The sequence below is a fragment of the Gopherus flavomarginatus genome, chromosome 1, assembly GCF_025201925.1.
Source record: "Gopherus flavomarginatus isolate rGopFla2 chromosome 1, rGopFla2.mat.asm, whole genome shotgun sequence".
Lineage (NCBI taxonomy): Eukaryota > Metazoa > Chordata > Testudines > Testudinidae > Gopherus > Gopherus flavomarginatus.
Window position 1 is genome coordinate 344,355,891 of NC_066617.1, and position 15,886 is coordinate 344,371,776.

General features: G+C 48.7%; 1 protein-coding gene across 1 annotated transcript in view; it reads left to right on the forward strand.

Moving 5' to 3' along the window:
- Nucleotides 1-11,329: 11,329 nt before the first annotated feature.
- The window catches only part of MTMR2 (myotubularin related protein 2), a 93,751-nt gene continuing 89,194 nt past the window's right edge, over nucleotides 11,330-15,886 (forward strand). Inside the window, exon 1 of the mRNA XM_050941314.1 lies at nucleotides 11,330-11,448. Coding sequence (XP_050797271.1) covers nucleotides 11,369-11,448 — 80 coding nt within the window. The 5' untranslated portion in view covers nucleotides 11,330-11,368. The remainder of the gene's footprint in view (nucleotides 11,449-15,886) is intronic.

The following is a 15,886-nucleotide window of genomic DNA, read 5'->3' on the forward strand; positions in this document are numbered from 1 at the left end:
GAAGGGGCCTCAAGAGGTCATCTAGTCCAGTCCTCTGCACTCATGGAAGGACTAAGTATTATCTAGACCATCCCTGACAGGTGTTTGTCTAACTTGTTCTTAATAAACTGCAGTGATGGAGATTCCACAACCTCCCTAGGCAATTTATTCCAGTCCTTAACCACCCTGACAGGAAATTTTTCCTAATGTCCAACCTAAACCACCCTTGCTGCAATTTAAGCTCATCGCTTCTTGTCCTATCCTCAGAGGTTAAGAACAATTTTTCTCCCTCCTACTTATAACCACCTTTTGTGTACTTGAAAACTGTTATGTCCCCTCTCAATCTTCTCTTCTCCAGACTAAATAAACCCAATTTTTTAAATCTTCCCTCAAAGGTCATGTTTTCTAGACCTTTAATCATTTTTGTTGCTCTTCTCTGGACTCTCTCCAATTTGTCCACATCTTTCCTGAAATGTGGTGCCCAAAATTGGACACAATTCTCCAGATGAGGCTTAATCAGCACAGAGTAGAGGAGAAGACCTATTTTTTGTGTCTTGCTTGCAACACTCCTGCTAATACATCCCACAATGATGTTTAGGGTTTTTTTTCCACAGTGTTACAGTGTAGACTCATATTCAGCTTGTGATCCAATATGACCCCCAGATCCCTTTCTGCAGTACTCCTTCCTAGGCAGTTATTTCCCATATTATATGTGTGCAACTGATCATTCCTTCCTTAGTGGAGTACTTTGCACTTGTCCTTACTGACTTTTGAAAGAAAGCTTAATTTCTTTCAGTATTCTAAGTTTGGCAAAACACCATCAAACAAGTCAGTCCTCTAGAGTGTTTGCACCTGCTCTTATGTCTGTACATCCTCATCCAGTTAATAACGAAATCTGCACACCTTATTGATTCTAAAACAAGTTAGGCAGCTTTTCAAGAACTGGTACAGTGAATCTGAAATTGTTCTGGAAAACGAAGGATCAAAATGTATCCATTCCTACTTTATTCCTACATCCATCCTCCCCCAGGGGAGATGATGAGAAAACAAACAACACGTGACAGATGAGTAGTTGCTTAATGCACAACTACTGAAAGGTGCTGAGATACTATGTTGATGTGGTTTTAAGAGCCTATATAGAATAGAATATTTGTTTTGTGTGTCCTATCTCTGTGTCTCCAGTTTTAAGACCACTTTCTGCAATTAACATCACCGCATGGTTTTGCTTCATGCGAATGTCATTTCCGTCAGAGACACATGAACGTAAGTGAAACAGAATCTTTAGGACAGGGACTGTCTTCTTATTATATATGTGTACAGTGATTAGCACAGTGAGGCTCTGATCCCCAACTGGTGCATGTAAGTGCTACTGCAACTGAAATAATTAACATGCATAAATTCTGTCATCTATATACACATGTTGACAATTTATTTATTTGAAAAATCAGCATTTAGTTCTAGACTGTAAGACTCACTCCAAGGCCCCAGTTCCATGACTCAGAAGCATACTGAATAAAACACTCATATGGACTTCAGAGGAACTGTTCAATGTAAGGGTTGCAGAATGAGGGCCCAGCTTTTTCGAGATTCACCAATTCCTAATAATTGAGAATGGTACCTAGAATTTTCTTACTCAAGCTTCTCACAAGCGCTCTGACTACTCTAAAAGTGGTCCTGCCACAAAGGACCTGACAACACACTTCTAACAATGGTGGTTTAATTTTAATGGACATGTAACTGTGACCCATATGCAGAATTTCAATGGGATGCAATGGCTATGAACCAGAGCCTACTGGCTTGGCTCATGTGAGAAATCCTTATACGAGCACTGTGATGGGTTGGATCACAGAAACCCCCTTGGGAACTGCCAACTGATGTGCCAAGACTACTTCTGCCCCTGCTTTTCCTGCCAGCCTGGGACTCCAGCACCCTGTCTAGTTGAGCCAGACATGCCAGTCTGCTCCAACACAGAGCCAGGGTCTGAACCACGTGCCCCAAAGCTGCAGACTTAACTGAAAGCCACTTAAGAAGTGTTCCTGTCTTTAACACTCAGATGCTCAACTCCCAATGGGGTCCAAACCCCAAATAAATCCATTTTACCTGGTATAAAGCTTATACAGGGTAAATGCATAAATTGTTCACCCTCTAGATAGAGAGTTATGCCCCAGGGCTTTGGAGCAGAGCCTGGAGCTGGAGCGCGGAACAGCTCTGGAGCAGTGGAGCTGCAGGTTTTTGCCTGGAGCTGGAGCGGAGCCGGAGCACAGCTCCAAAGCCCTGATATGCACAGCTGTTTGCCCCCCCGCCCCCAGGTATTAATGCATACTCTGGATTAATTAATAAGTAAAAAGTGATTTTTATTAAATACAGAAAGTAGGATTTAAGTGGTTCCAAGTAATAGCAGACAGAACAAAGTCAATTACCAAGCAAAATAAAATAGAACACGTAAGTCAATGTCTAAGAAAACTGAATACAGATAAAACCTCACCAGTTCCAGTAAGCTTCCTTTTACAGACTAATCTCCTTCTAGTCTGGGTCCAGCAATCACTCACACTCCCTGTAGTTACTGTCCTTTGTTCCAGTTTCTTTCAGATATCCTTGGAGTGGAGATGCTCTCTCTTTAGCCAGCTGAAGACAAAATGGAGGGATCTCCCACGGGCTTAAATAGACTTTCTCTTGTGGGTGGAGACCCCCTCCTCTCTCCTATGCAAAGTCCAGCTCCAAGATGGAGTTCTGGAGTCACCTGGGCAAGTCACATGTCCATGTATAACTCACAGTTTTTACAGGCAGAAGCCATTGCCCACATGGTATCTTGAATGTCTCCAGTAAGACTACTTATGGGGATTGGGTCATTCCAAGGTGCATTGTTCTTTAAGTGCTTCTTGATTGGGCACATAACTTTGCAAATTCCTTTCTCCCAGAACTGAACAAATGTTCTACTAAGGTTATTTAGAAATCAAACCAGTACACGGGCAATATTCATAACTTTGAATAAAAAAATGATACATGCATATAAATAGGATTAATAGATTCAGTAGATCATAACCTTTACATAGATATGTTACATGGCATATGTAGCACAGAACATATTCCAGTTATGTCATATAAATTCATAAGCATATTTCCATAAAGCCTTATGTGGGGGTGGGGGGCGCCATCACACAGGGAAAGCAGATATGGTCACGGTCAAGGGCTAGAGTCTGCAGGGGACCTAGTCCAGCTGGGGGCCAGTACTCAAGGGTGTGTCTTTCCACTCCCCTCCTGACTCTGACTGTTCAGTGCTGTGGCCTGAGGGCAGATGCTACCCCTCATCCCCAAAGGCAGTGGACCCCACTGATGCCCAGCACCCCTTCCCTTGCAGAGCCAGGAGCAAAAGCTCTGACCTCACTCCCCCAAACAGAGCCAAAGTTTCAGGTCCCCCCTTTACAATAAGCAAGCTCCAGCTGGCCTCTGTCTCCCAGGGGCTCTTGTAGGGGGAGGCAGCTGAGGTTCCTTGGTCTTGCCCATCACACACATTCCTTTCGGCCCTGGGACTGCCACAGCGCCAGCTCAGCCCACAGAGCCCGGGTCTCCTGCAGCTGGCAAGGAGAGATGGGGAGGGGAGGGGCAGATAAAGAAGACAGAGCCTGTTATCCTAGTTAGAGAAGAGGTTCAGCCCTAGAGAACTGGGGTAGAGGGGTGAGGGGGGTGACAGAGAGACCAGTTTGGTCCAAGATGGAGGACACTGATGACAGATGGCCCACGGGGAGGTGGAGGAGGTGGGATGGGCTGTGGCATATGAACAGTTAAGCGTGTTTCGGAAGGGGTGGGGCAGTGCAGTGTGGGGTGAGCGATGGGAGGTGTGGAGCGGAGAAACTCCAAGTTTGGGACAGGGGAACCCTGGGTTTGTCAGAGGAGTGCCCAGTCAGCAAAATGAGTGAGCCCAGCTGCCAGCAACAGGCCAAGGATGCTCCTGCTGGCAGCTTCATGCTCCATCCAGGCGAGGGATGGCTGGCTAGGGAGTGCACCATGCACAGCCTGCAATGGAGGGAGGAGTGGCTCCTAGCATGGACAGTGGAGATGGGAGGGTGGAAGAGGACAGGTCAGTGCCCTGGGGAGAGGGGTCCCCCAACCCCCCACTGCAAAACAGCACACCCACACCCTGCCACTGGCAACTGAGATGGAGGGGGACAGCTCAGTGCACGGGGGGGCGGGGAGTGTCTCTGTTACTCCCCCCTGCAAAATAGCAACTTCTCTCTCTCGCTGCCTGCAAGCCAGATACTGAGGAAGGGAGGAGGAAACCTTCCAACTGTACCTTTGCTGCTCCCCTGACCCCAGCTTCCCCCCCTGCCACAAAATCCCTCTCTTCCAAACCTCCCCCCCAAAACAACCTCCTCCCTACACATTCTCTTCACCAAGGCAGGACTGTGTGCTCTGGAGCTGTGCTAAGGGCCAGGATTGGGAGGGAAGTAGAAAGATGCAGTTTGAGGGGCAACCCCCCTACCTGCCTCCCGCACCCCCCAATCTCCACCCCTGGTGCTAAACAAATGAAATATCATACACTGAGGCCTAAAAGCCATTGCATTCTGCCTCTAGTGGACATGCATGAGATGCAAGGCGAAAGCACCATCAGGGTGCTGTTAGGACCAAAAGAACGACATTGTGACTGATCATCTCTGGATGTTAGCGTAACTAATCTGCCTCAGTGTGACCTCTTGTCCAGCAATTTTGAGGACAACCTAAGTGCAGCCTTAGGCCCCCATGCTGGTTTCGCTGGTTTTGACTGGCACCTATGCTGGCAACAAAAGCATCATTCATGAGCAAGAACTATTGCACATTCCCCATGACCATCTTGTAACAGGTGTTCCTGAAACCACCAACAGCTATAATCCCACATTCAATACGTGGCAGCTTGTTTCTTTGTCAGCCTCCCTGCGAGTTGTCAGGGCTCTCACTGCTCCTACCCTGACCCTATATGCTGCAATCAGTGATATAGCTTGACAAAAACAACACCTACCACCTCCAGTGTGATTCATGGACAATACATCCCTGTGTAGTCTAGCCGGTGACAATTCATCCCTTTTTTCCACAGCTGCCCACTGCCCTTAAAATGTGCAGACAAGAAAATGTAATAAATCTGAGAGCCATTTTAATGAATCTAAGGGAGACACCAGGGTGTCTCTGGTTGTGTGGTTTTAGAACAATTATTGGACTGAGTCATGCTGCAGATTTGTCGGAGCCTGATGCAGATACTACAGACGCAAGCACACTGTGTGAAACTGGGAGGGCCATGAACTATTTAAAGAGTTGGCTAGAAAGAGTCAGGCAGTGACACAGGAATTTATGAGTAAGGAGAGGAAATATGGAGGCTTCTAAGAGCTCCAACAGACAGAACTGGTTTTAGGATTTTGCAGGACCCCACCAGTGAAGTTTTTCTTTGGCCATTTCCAACAGCGATCAGGATCCAGTGATGATTTATTTGTATTGCAGAGAGTAGAACCTATGAGTTCCAAGCACGTACCAGGGCCATGTTGCCGTAAGAGAGAGTCCCTGCTCTGAAGATCTTACCGTCTAAATAGACAGGACAAACATTATCTGAATTTTACAGATGCAAAATTGAGCCCCAGTGTTTGATTTTCCTCCCACTTATACCAGTTTTACACCAGCAAGAGAAGACCCAGACCCTGTATGACTTGCTCAAGCTCACATAGCGAGTAGGAACTGAACTAAGAACCGTTAAAGCCCAGGCTAATTCCCAAACCACAAGCCCACCCTTTCTTTTGATCTTTCAGCTAATGGCTGCCACAGGTGCTAAGCACCTCTGAAAGTCAGTCAAATGTTTTTTAAGCTCATAAAAGATGTTACAGAGTGGGAGACTATGAAGCACAATTAACAATGGGATTTTTTAGGACATCTGACAATCCTCCATTTCGGATAATAGCCTTAATGAATTTTCTTAAACAACTTTCTGTCTATCTCTGACTCTCGGGATTTCATTTAACTTACCTGTGTCAACTGGAAATATTTAAAGATGAACGCATGAGACTGTGTTATTTATTTGGTGTGGTTTTAATTTTCTAATAATATTTGCTATGTTTTGAGTCATTACATCACAGTTAGGCTGTCCTCTCTAAAGGAACAGCTTCTAATGTGATTTGTAAGACAATAGTAAGGGATCTGGCAAGAAAAACTAGGTTGAGACTGAGCTCTGCTCATTTTACACCAGTTATAAAACTGTTCTGTGAATTGCCTTTAATTGGTTTTGGTTACGGTTGGAGCCTTTCGTTAATTCTCTGGCATTTGTAAGAGCCCTGAGGTAACTCACTTCACAGAGAGAAATTCTTGCTGACTTTAAAAAAGAGGTATTGCTGGGCAAAAGACTCACTGTGCAGATTGTTAGTTGTTTTCAACAGCAAGACAGATCCAGGAGGTGATTAGCTTTGTTCTCATTTTCTAAGCATCAATGGGGATTTCTATAGGGTTTCACAGTCCCTGGGGATAAGGCCAAGAACAAAACAGGGAAGTGAAAAGCAAACAGAGCACTTCATCAATAAACTACTTAGCAATGCCACATCAATGGCAAATTAGGAAGAAAGGAAGGCGCTTTAATACTTTCACATAGCAAAGGAGGATGTATTTTTTGTAATTCCTACTTGACTTTTGTAACGATTGCACCATTATCAAACTATGGTCAACAGAGGCGGTAAAGGTAATATCTAAACACAGATAATTAAAGACTCTGAATAAAAGTCTTGAAGACAGAAACAAATGTATGTTGTCTTGGGAATTCAGTTTTGAGAAGAGCTGGCAAATGGACCGTATCATCAGGAATGGGTAAGATTTAATTTAATCTCTTACAAAGATGCAAGTTTTCCGCTGTTAGTGCACCCCCTGATGGCTGATTCATGAAGAAATATCAGCATTTACTTAGAAGGATATTTGCCTGTCTACCCAGCGTTCCACAATAGCAGTTTATAGTGGGAAAGGGTGAGTGGGAAAAGGAACAGAATGGGGAAAACAGGCATCACTGGAATGGGAGAAGGCAAAATCCACTTCCTGCTGGATGAGTTATTATCTGGAGATATTACTTCTACAGGTATCAGAGAAAACAAGAAATCTTGTGACTTAGCTCACAACTTATTAAAGCAGGTGATTAGTCACACACATATTAGAGGGATACTGTACAGAAGCCCTGATAGAACAGATTATTATAGTGGTGACTGATCCTATTCTAAGCAAGGTTGGTGTATATTTAAGTTTGCAAAAATCCTTCCCTATTCATAAGTCCCTGCTATTGCTTGCTCATAAACACTGATATGTTTAGTCTGACATTTTCCATGGTTCCTGCCTGACAAAGTTGTAATTTTTGCTAGAAACCTTGTTTGAGTTATGGGAAATATTTTCCCATTTAATTTTTTTTTCTAAACACACTTTTTTAAATGACAAGGTCACAGCAAAAATGGATGAAATTAAAACAAGCTTGACACAGATTCCTCACTTAGAAGTGGTGCGTTTACTTGGTTTGAAAAGAAAATTGGTTTTTTTTAAGGAAGTTACAAGCATGTGAAAACTGTCATTTTCAGCCTGCACAGAAGACAATCTATCAAGACACTAATAACCAGATTTAACCAGTTTCTGCCATAAGGTGTAAACATCATAAGACATGAAGTACACCTGTGTAACACACTGGCCTGGTTAGGTTTGCTAACTTTGTAATATCTAAAAGCCGGACACTCCAGCAGGAGTGCTGGAACCTCTCTTTCCCTGCCTCTTCCTCTTGAAAACCCTCTCCTGCCCCTTCCTTCTAGGCCCTGCCCCCCAGGCCTCACTCCTGCTCCACGGGCACTGCATTGGATACCACTGGTGTAGTGTAACTGTTTTATGGAAATCATGTTTTATAGAAATATGCTTATGAGTGTGAATATAATGTAACTGGACTATGCTTCATACAAAAGGTGACTTGTAAGGTGCATTACAAAGCTTATGATCTACTAAGTATGTTCATCCTATTTGTTCGCATGTATTATTTCTATGTCTGAAGTTAGGAAAATAAGATATAAACTTGTATTACTGATGTAAACCCATTAAGTGAAAGCCATTAAAGGTGCTTCAGAATCAATGACCTGTAAATGGCTCTTTACTTGCGAACCTTCCTGGGCATAGGCACCAACTTTTTCCGGAGCCGGTGGGTGCTTGCGCCCTCCTGTCCCCATTCCAACCCCTTCCCCAAAGTCCCAGCCCCAACTCCACCCCCTCCATGCCCCTATTGGACCCCTGCCCAAATTCCCACCCCGGCTCTGCCTCTTCCCTGAGCGCGCTGCGTTCCCACTCCCTCCCAGTGCCTGCCGCTGCAAAACAGCTGTTTTGTGGCACAAGCCCTGGGAGCTGCGGAAAAAAGAGGACAGGTGGCGCGCTCAGGGGAAGAGGCGGAGTGGCGGAGTGGAGGTGAGCAGGGAGAGCACCCATGGAGTCGGCGCCTATGTTCCTGGGTACGTGTGGGCCAGCCCTGGAAGAACGGAGGCTGGGATCTCACAGGACATGTGAACATGTCACCTGATACTGGAATCCATCTTAAACCTGGTGCTTTTCCATTTAGAAGGGAGGAGTGGGGACCCAGAGAGACAAAAGATTCCAGCCTTGTGCCAAAGACGGCTGCAGTCATGAGAAATCCTCTGTTTTCCACCTAAGATGTCTGCTGGAACTAACAAGAACTGTGCCGGGGAAAGGATTGGACCCAGACTAGGAAGGAGTCTAGTCTGTGAAAGAAGCTTATTGGAATGTCTCTGAGGGTGAGATTTTATCTGTAAACAGTTTCTTAATGTATTAGGCTTAGACTTGCATGTTTTTGCTTTATTTTGCTTGGTGACTTACTTTGTTGTGTCTGTTATTACTTGAAACCACTTAAATCCTACTTTTTATACTTAATAAAATCACTTTTGTTTATTAATTAACCCAGAGTAAGTGATTAATACCTGGAAGATCAAACAGCTGTGCATATCTCTCTATAAATATGAAAGAGGGAGGATAATTTATGAGTTTACCTTGTATAAGCTTTATACAGAGTAAGACGGATTTATTTGGGGTTTGGATACCATTGGGAACTGGGTGTCTGGATGTTGGAGATTGGTGACCTGCTGAGCAGTTTTTGGTTAAAATCTGCAACTTTGGGGGTGTGGACCAGACCTGGGTCTGCGTTGGAGCAGGCTAGAGTGTCTGGTTCAACAAGGCAGGGTTCTGGAGTCCCAAGCTGGCAGGGAAAACAGGCTCAAAGGTAATTCTAGCACGTAAGGTGACAATCCCAGGGGTTCTCTGTGACCAAACCCATCACAGTAATATTACTGCTAACAGTCACCTCAGGGAGTTTTGTAGGCACAAACCCTTCTAGGGAATAGCAGAATTGGTGCAACATTCCATGGCCTTTGGAAGTGGCTTGCATCTCCAAGGGCACTAGACAGGGGAGTTTGGGGATTACCATTGCACCTGACCTTGAGGAAGAGGCACATAGTGGAGTGGGGAAGGTTCCTTGTGACCTCCTGCCCAGCACTTCAACAAGCTCTCTCCCACATGCCTAACTTCTGTGTGATCCCACAGAACAGTCACAGCCCTGCATTTGTCACCTGCAGTTCTGTAACATGGAAATAAATGCGCTGTCATCGCATCTGCAGGATGAAGTTGGGAGAGGGGCTAGGACGAAGAAAAGCCCTTTTTGTTTAAATGTAAATACGTTTAGTGATTAGCACTGGAGAATATACTGTAGGGAGCAATCCTTCCTCCACAACCCTGCTCTTCCCCCTCCCCCAAACACACACGTGAACCCCTTAAGGGCCTTCTAGACAGGGTGTTTCCAGCTTTGTTCTCTATGATTTTACAATAGTTAACAAATGTGGAAGGCAAAAAATGATAGACAAGAATGAAACATGACTGACTGTTAGGCTGGTGTTTTTTTTTAAGAGATCTGAATGTTTTCCTTGGGGTTAAAATCCTTCTTTAAGGTATCATCTGTCTAGTTCCTACTAAACAGATGCCCCTCTCTCAACCTCTTCAGGAGGCTATAACACATCACAGATTAAATCCCAAATAAATGCTTCTGAAGTGTCCTTCCAGCAACTCCACTAAGCAGAAAATTACAGGCCTCCTGGGCCTAATTCTTTCTGCTTGTTACCACCATATCCATCCATCTTTTGTATCTCCCTGGGGCTCTCTCCTCTTTCTGCTCTGCTGGGCAGGAAAGGATCTCCAGACTTGTGGCCCCCCTTCAGCAGGATCCTACCCTTACCCACTTCCTGCTGTCATCACCAGCAATGGGTCTCTGGCCCCTGCGCCTTCTGTCTTGGCTGGGAGAGGGGACGGGCCGGTGGTCTCCAGCAAGGTGTTCATCCCACCCTTGCCTCTTAGCAACTTCATGGTGGCTGTTTTATCACTCCCATGGGCCAAGTTAATCCCTTGACACAACACTTTTGGCATCAAAGGGTGGTGAAGCACTGGAATGGGTTACCTAGGGAGGAGGTGGAACCTCCAGCCTTAGAGGTTTTTAAGATCAGGCTGGACAAAGCCCTGGCTGGGATGATTTAGTTGGGGATTGGTCCTGCTTTGAGCAGGGGGTTGGACTAGAGACCTTCTAAGGTCCCTTCCAACCCTGATATTCTATGATTCTGTAAACGCATCAGGGATGAATGGGGTCCCCTTTCCCCTCCTCCTGCCTTTCCTCCTGGTCTGCCCTACATAGAAACTGTCACTTTGGGCTGAGGCTGGTGTGGCTCCAATCACTGCGCTGGTCCCACCTACCCTGCGACCACTGCTTCCTTAGCAGCATTAGTTCCCCTGGCCACCCTCGTCCTGCACGCCTGGCCAGGGGATGCGAAAGGGAGGGGGCTCTTGCAGTGTCAGGCCCACCCCGCTTAGCAGCAATCTCCCGGGGTCAATCTCTGCTGCTGCGGGACCAGTCCCTTGCCTCGGGCATCTCCTCCGCCGGGCCGGGAATGGGAAAGGGCGGGAGTGGCTGCTCTCTAGCCTGGATCTCAGGCGTCCCGGGCCGGCCATCCATCCTCCCCAGGCTTGACTGAGGGGCTCACCCCGCTCCCGCTCCCGGGGGCTGGCCGAGGGCACTGGGCAGGCGGCCCAGCGGGGGCCCGGCCTACGCCCCGCGTGGGGGAGTGGGGAGGCTGCGTGGTCGGACGGTCCCAGCCGCCTCCTAGCTCGGGGGCGTCTCTCCTCCCCTTCGCCGCCGGCGGGGCCGGGGGGCTGGCTCTTCCCCCGCCCCCTCGCGCTGCACGCCGGGCGGACATGGCAGCCGCCCGGCCCCACCTCGGCCGCCCTGCTGCAGCCCGCGGGCAGCCAGCCGGCCCCGGGCCCCGAGCCTGAGCGGCCGCCGGCGAGCCCGCCCCGTCCCCATCCCCATCCGCCGCCGCCCGCGATGGAGAAGAGCTCCAGCTGCGAGAGCCTCGGCCCCAGGCCGGCTGCAGCCCGCCAGCCCAGCGTGGACTCGCTCTCCAGGTACCCCGGCTCCCCCCCAGCACCGCCCGCGGCAGCGGGGCCGGGCTCCGGCTTTGGAGCTGCCTGGCCAGCGAAGGAAGCCACCGGGGGGGTGTCTGGCAAAGCCTACAGTAGCCCCCCACCCCCGCGTGGGAGCAGCTGCTGCCGCTGCCGGGGCCGTTTCCCCCCCAGCCTCAGGCCGGGTGGGCTGGGGAGATTCCGCCCTTGCTTCGCTCGTGGGCGCCCGGGCTCCAGCAGTCACATCCCGGCACCGGGGGCTGCTTCATTTGGGCTGAAGTTTCTTGGAGATGGGGGTGGAAATCAGGTTTCTGGGTCCATTGGTGATTTGGGGTGGTCCCCGTAAACAGCCCTTGGAAGAGGCTATGGGTCCGGTGAGTGATGGGTCTTTACAAAAAAACAAAAAAGCCACTGCCAGCAAAGCAAAGAAACGGTGGATAAAAGCGATGGAACTGGTGCAGCTTTTACCCAGCAGGGGGAAGGGATTGCGGTCCCATGTAGGGCAGGGCTCCGTGATTTGACATTTGCCCTTGGATGTGGGTTGAAGCATTCAGCCTGGATTGATGGCTCCTGCTGAAGCTGAAATTGAGGCTCAGGAATAGCATATGCACTTTTAATGTGGTGATTTGCAGTTGAATCTGTGTTGATTTACAAACAAATGGACAAAGAAAAAGAAAATCCCCTAAGAACTAGTTTGAAGACTTCCAATTTTTTGGGATTACTTGATATTTTGTAAAGGCGTTTGCAAATGCGTAATTTTAACTTGTTTTAAAACAACTTTTGCTTGAAAATCAGTAAGAACTCTAAGAATATTGTGTAATTATATAATTCAGAATTTCATAAAAATCTCTGGTTTATCCACTGGATCCCTTAAGAAGTGATTATTTGTGTTTTTGTGTTTACAAAATTACACTTGTATAATTATCAATAACAATGCCTCTGGGATATGTTGATAGTGATGTTTGACCATTTATATTGTAGCAGTTCATAACTTTTGAGTGGTTGATTTTGTATCCTTAACAATTTGCTTACAGTGTTGTAACTGTGTTGGTCCCAGGATATTAGCGAGACAAGGTGGGCGAGGTAATATCTTTTATTGGATCAACTTCATTGGAATGTCATTCCAACTTTTATTGGAAGTTGGCTCAGTAAAAGATATTACCTCACCCACCTTGTCTCTGTAACAACCTTGATAATCTTGTTGTTTCTATTTAATTTCCTAGGTTTTCAAAAAAGCAAATAGAAAAAACAGAATTTCTGTCATGTGGCATCATATTTACACTCGCATGGGTCATCAATAAGGTTGGAACCTTTAGATCAGTGGTTCTCAAGCTTTTGTACTGGTGACTCCTTTCACATAAGAAGGCTCTGAGTGCGACCCCCCCCCCCAAATGAAAAACACATTTTAATATATATATACACCATTATAAATGCTGGAGGCAAGGTGGGGTTGGGGTGGAGGCTGACAGCTCGCAACCCCCTCATGTAATAACCTCATGACCCCCTGAGGGGTCCAACCCCCAGTTTGAGAACCCCTGCTTTAGATTCTCCCACAAGGACCCCTGCCGCTTGAGCTAACTGAGTTACTGATAGAACTAGTAGGTTGTCATCCTCTATTGTGAACCAGCACTGAAAGGGAGTGGGACACTTTGCCAGTGGGTTTTACAGATGTTTGCTGACATCAGAGGAATGGTGAGACTCGGTATGTCTACACTACAGGATTATTCCGATTTTACATAAATCGGTTTTGTAAAACAGATTGTATACAGTTGAGTGCACGCGGCCACACAAAGCACAATAATTCTGTGTTGTGCGTCCATGTACCGAGGCTAGCATCGATTTCTGAAGCGTTGCACTCTGCGTAGCTATCCCATAGTTCCCACAGTCTCCCCCTTCTGGGTTGAGATCTCAGTGCATGATGGTGCAAAAACAGTGTCGCGGGTGATTCTGGGTAAATGTCGTCACTCATTCCTTCCTCCGTGAAAGCAACGGCAGACAATCATTTCGTGCCCTTTTCCCATGGATTACCCTGGCAGACGCCATAGCATGGCAACCATGGAGCCTGTTTTGCCTTTTGTCACTGTTACTGTATGTGTACTGGATGCCACTGACAAAGGCGGTACTGCAGTGCTATACAGCAGCCTTCATTTGCCATTGCAAGGTAGCAGAGACGGTTACCAGTTGTTCTGTACCGTCTGCTGCTATCATGGGTTCTTCTTCGAGTGATTGCTCATATCCATTCCAGTTAGGTGTGTGCGCCGCGCGTGCACATTCGTCGGAAAACTTTTACCCTAGCAACTCAGTGGGCCGGCAGGTTGCCCCCTAGAGTGGCGCCGTCATGGTGCTCGATATATACTCCTGCCGGCCCACCCGCTCCTCAGTTCCTTCTTACTGCCCGTGTCGGTCGTTGGAACAGTGGAGCGCGGCTTAGCTGACCTCCACTTCCCTAGCTACTCGTAGTTCTCGTATATAGTTATGCAGTTATAATCCTTTTATATATATATTTGTATAGTTATACGTTTTTTCTTTGCTAACATAGTTAGTTTAGTAATAGTTAGCGGGGTTCAGGAAGTAGCCCCTTCCCTGCACCCGGTGCCGGAGCCCATGCACGGCTCACCGGGTTTTAAAATGGGCTCGGCCTGCCAGAAGCCGATGCCGAAGGGAGATCCACACGACTCCTGTTTGAAGTGCCTCAGGGAATCACACTTGACAGCTAAGTGCCCCATTTGCAAGGCTTTTAAGCCGAGAACAAAAAGGAGCGGGACTTTCACTTACCCCTCCACCTTTGGCACCGAGCGATGATCAAGCAGCTGGCAGAAGCGCCTCCTCGGCACCGGACCCCGCCGGTACTGCCAAGGCCTTTCGGCACCGGCCGTCGCCGGCACCGAAGTCGACTCGGCACCGCTCCCTTCCTCCGAGGTCGAGAAAGCCTACAATTCCTGCTGGTGCCTGACGGCTCCCCGGCACGCGCCGTGGTTGAGCCCCCTGCTCCTGCTGCTTCCGTGGCACCTGCATCACAGCCAGGGAGCTCATCTAAGTCGGATTGCCCGGCACCGACACCTGAAGAGGCACCGATGACATCGGCACCGTCGATTCCAGTCCCCCAGGGCCATTGAATCCAGTGCCTGACAGCTCCCCGGCACGCGCCGTGGTAGAGCTTACTGCTCCTGCTGCTTCTGTGCCAACTGCACCGCAGCCAGAGAGCTCGTCTAAGTCGGATCGCCCGGCACCGACACCTGCTGAGGCACCGACGACGTCAGCACCGTCGATCCCGGTCCCACAAGGGCCGTCGAATCCGGTGCCTGACGGCTCCCTGGCACGCGCCGTGGTTGAGCTTACTGCTCCTGCTGCTTCTGTGCCAACTGCACCGCAGCCAGAGAGCTCGTCTAAGTCGGATCGTCCAGCACCGACACCTACCGAAGCTCTGACGACCTCGGTACCGTCGATCCCGGTCCCACGAGGGCCGTCGAATCCGGTGCCTGACAGCTCCCCAGTATGCACTGTGGTTGAGCCTGCTGTTCCCTCCACGCCGGAGACATTACCAACGGCGAGGGATCTCATTGCCATGACAGAGTCGATGCTGCCTGACCCCGGCACCGCCGGTGCGGGTAATACAGTCTCTTCATATGACCATCCTCTGCCAGCACAGCAGAGCGGCACCGTTCATGATCACGGTCCCGCAGACGCTCCAGGTCCCATCGGCACACCCGACATCACTTGCAGTCCCGGTGCTGTTTTCCTCATCGGTACTGGTCGCACTCACCGCACCGGTCGGTATCCCGTTCGCCGACCCGCTACTATCGGCACCATTCCGACTCCCTGCACCGCGACAGGTACCGTGACTCCCGTAGCCTCTCCCCGAGCCTCGAGATCTCGGTCGACCTCCCGGCACCGTTCTGGTTGCAGGTCTGGATCTCGTTCCAGGTACTGGTACGCCTCCTGGTGCCGATCCCCGGTGCTGAGTTGGGCAAGGTCCGATAGAGTCAGAGACTCTGCCCATGCCTTTTTTTAGTACCTCCACAACCTGAGGTGGAGGAGGTCCCAGAGGTAGAGGACCCGGTATGGGGCCCTCTAAGGGGTACGACTACTCGTCTGTCCGCTCTCCTCTCTGCTCACTAGTCTTTCAATCGGTTAAGGAGAGGTATTGGCATGGCCAGCGGGCGCCAGCCCCGAAACCAAAGGAGGCTTGGCGAATGAACCTACTTGACCGCCAGGTGTACTCTGCAGAGGCCCTGCAGCTCTGGGTAGCAAAGCAACAAGCCTTGCTTAGCTGCTATAATTATAGCACCTGAGTGAAGGTAGTTTAGTTTATGGAGTTTCTCCCTAAAACTCCCGCCAAGAGTTCGCTGCCGTCTTGGAGGACGGGGGAAAAAGGTACCCAGAGCGTCCCTCCAGGCCTCTTTGGACGCAGCAGACTCAGCAGCCAGAACTCTGGCCTTTG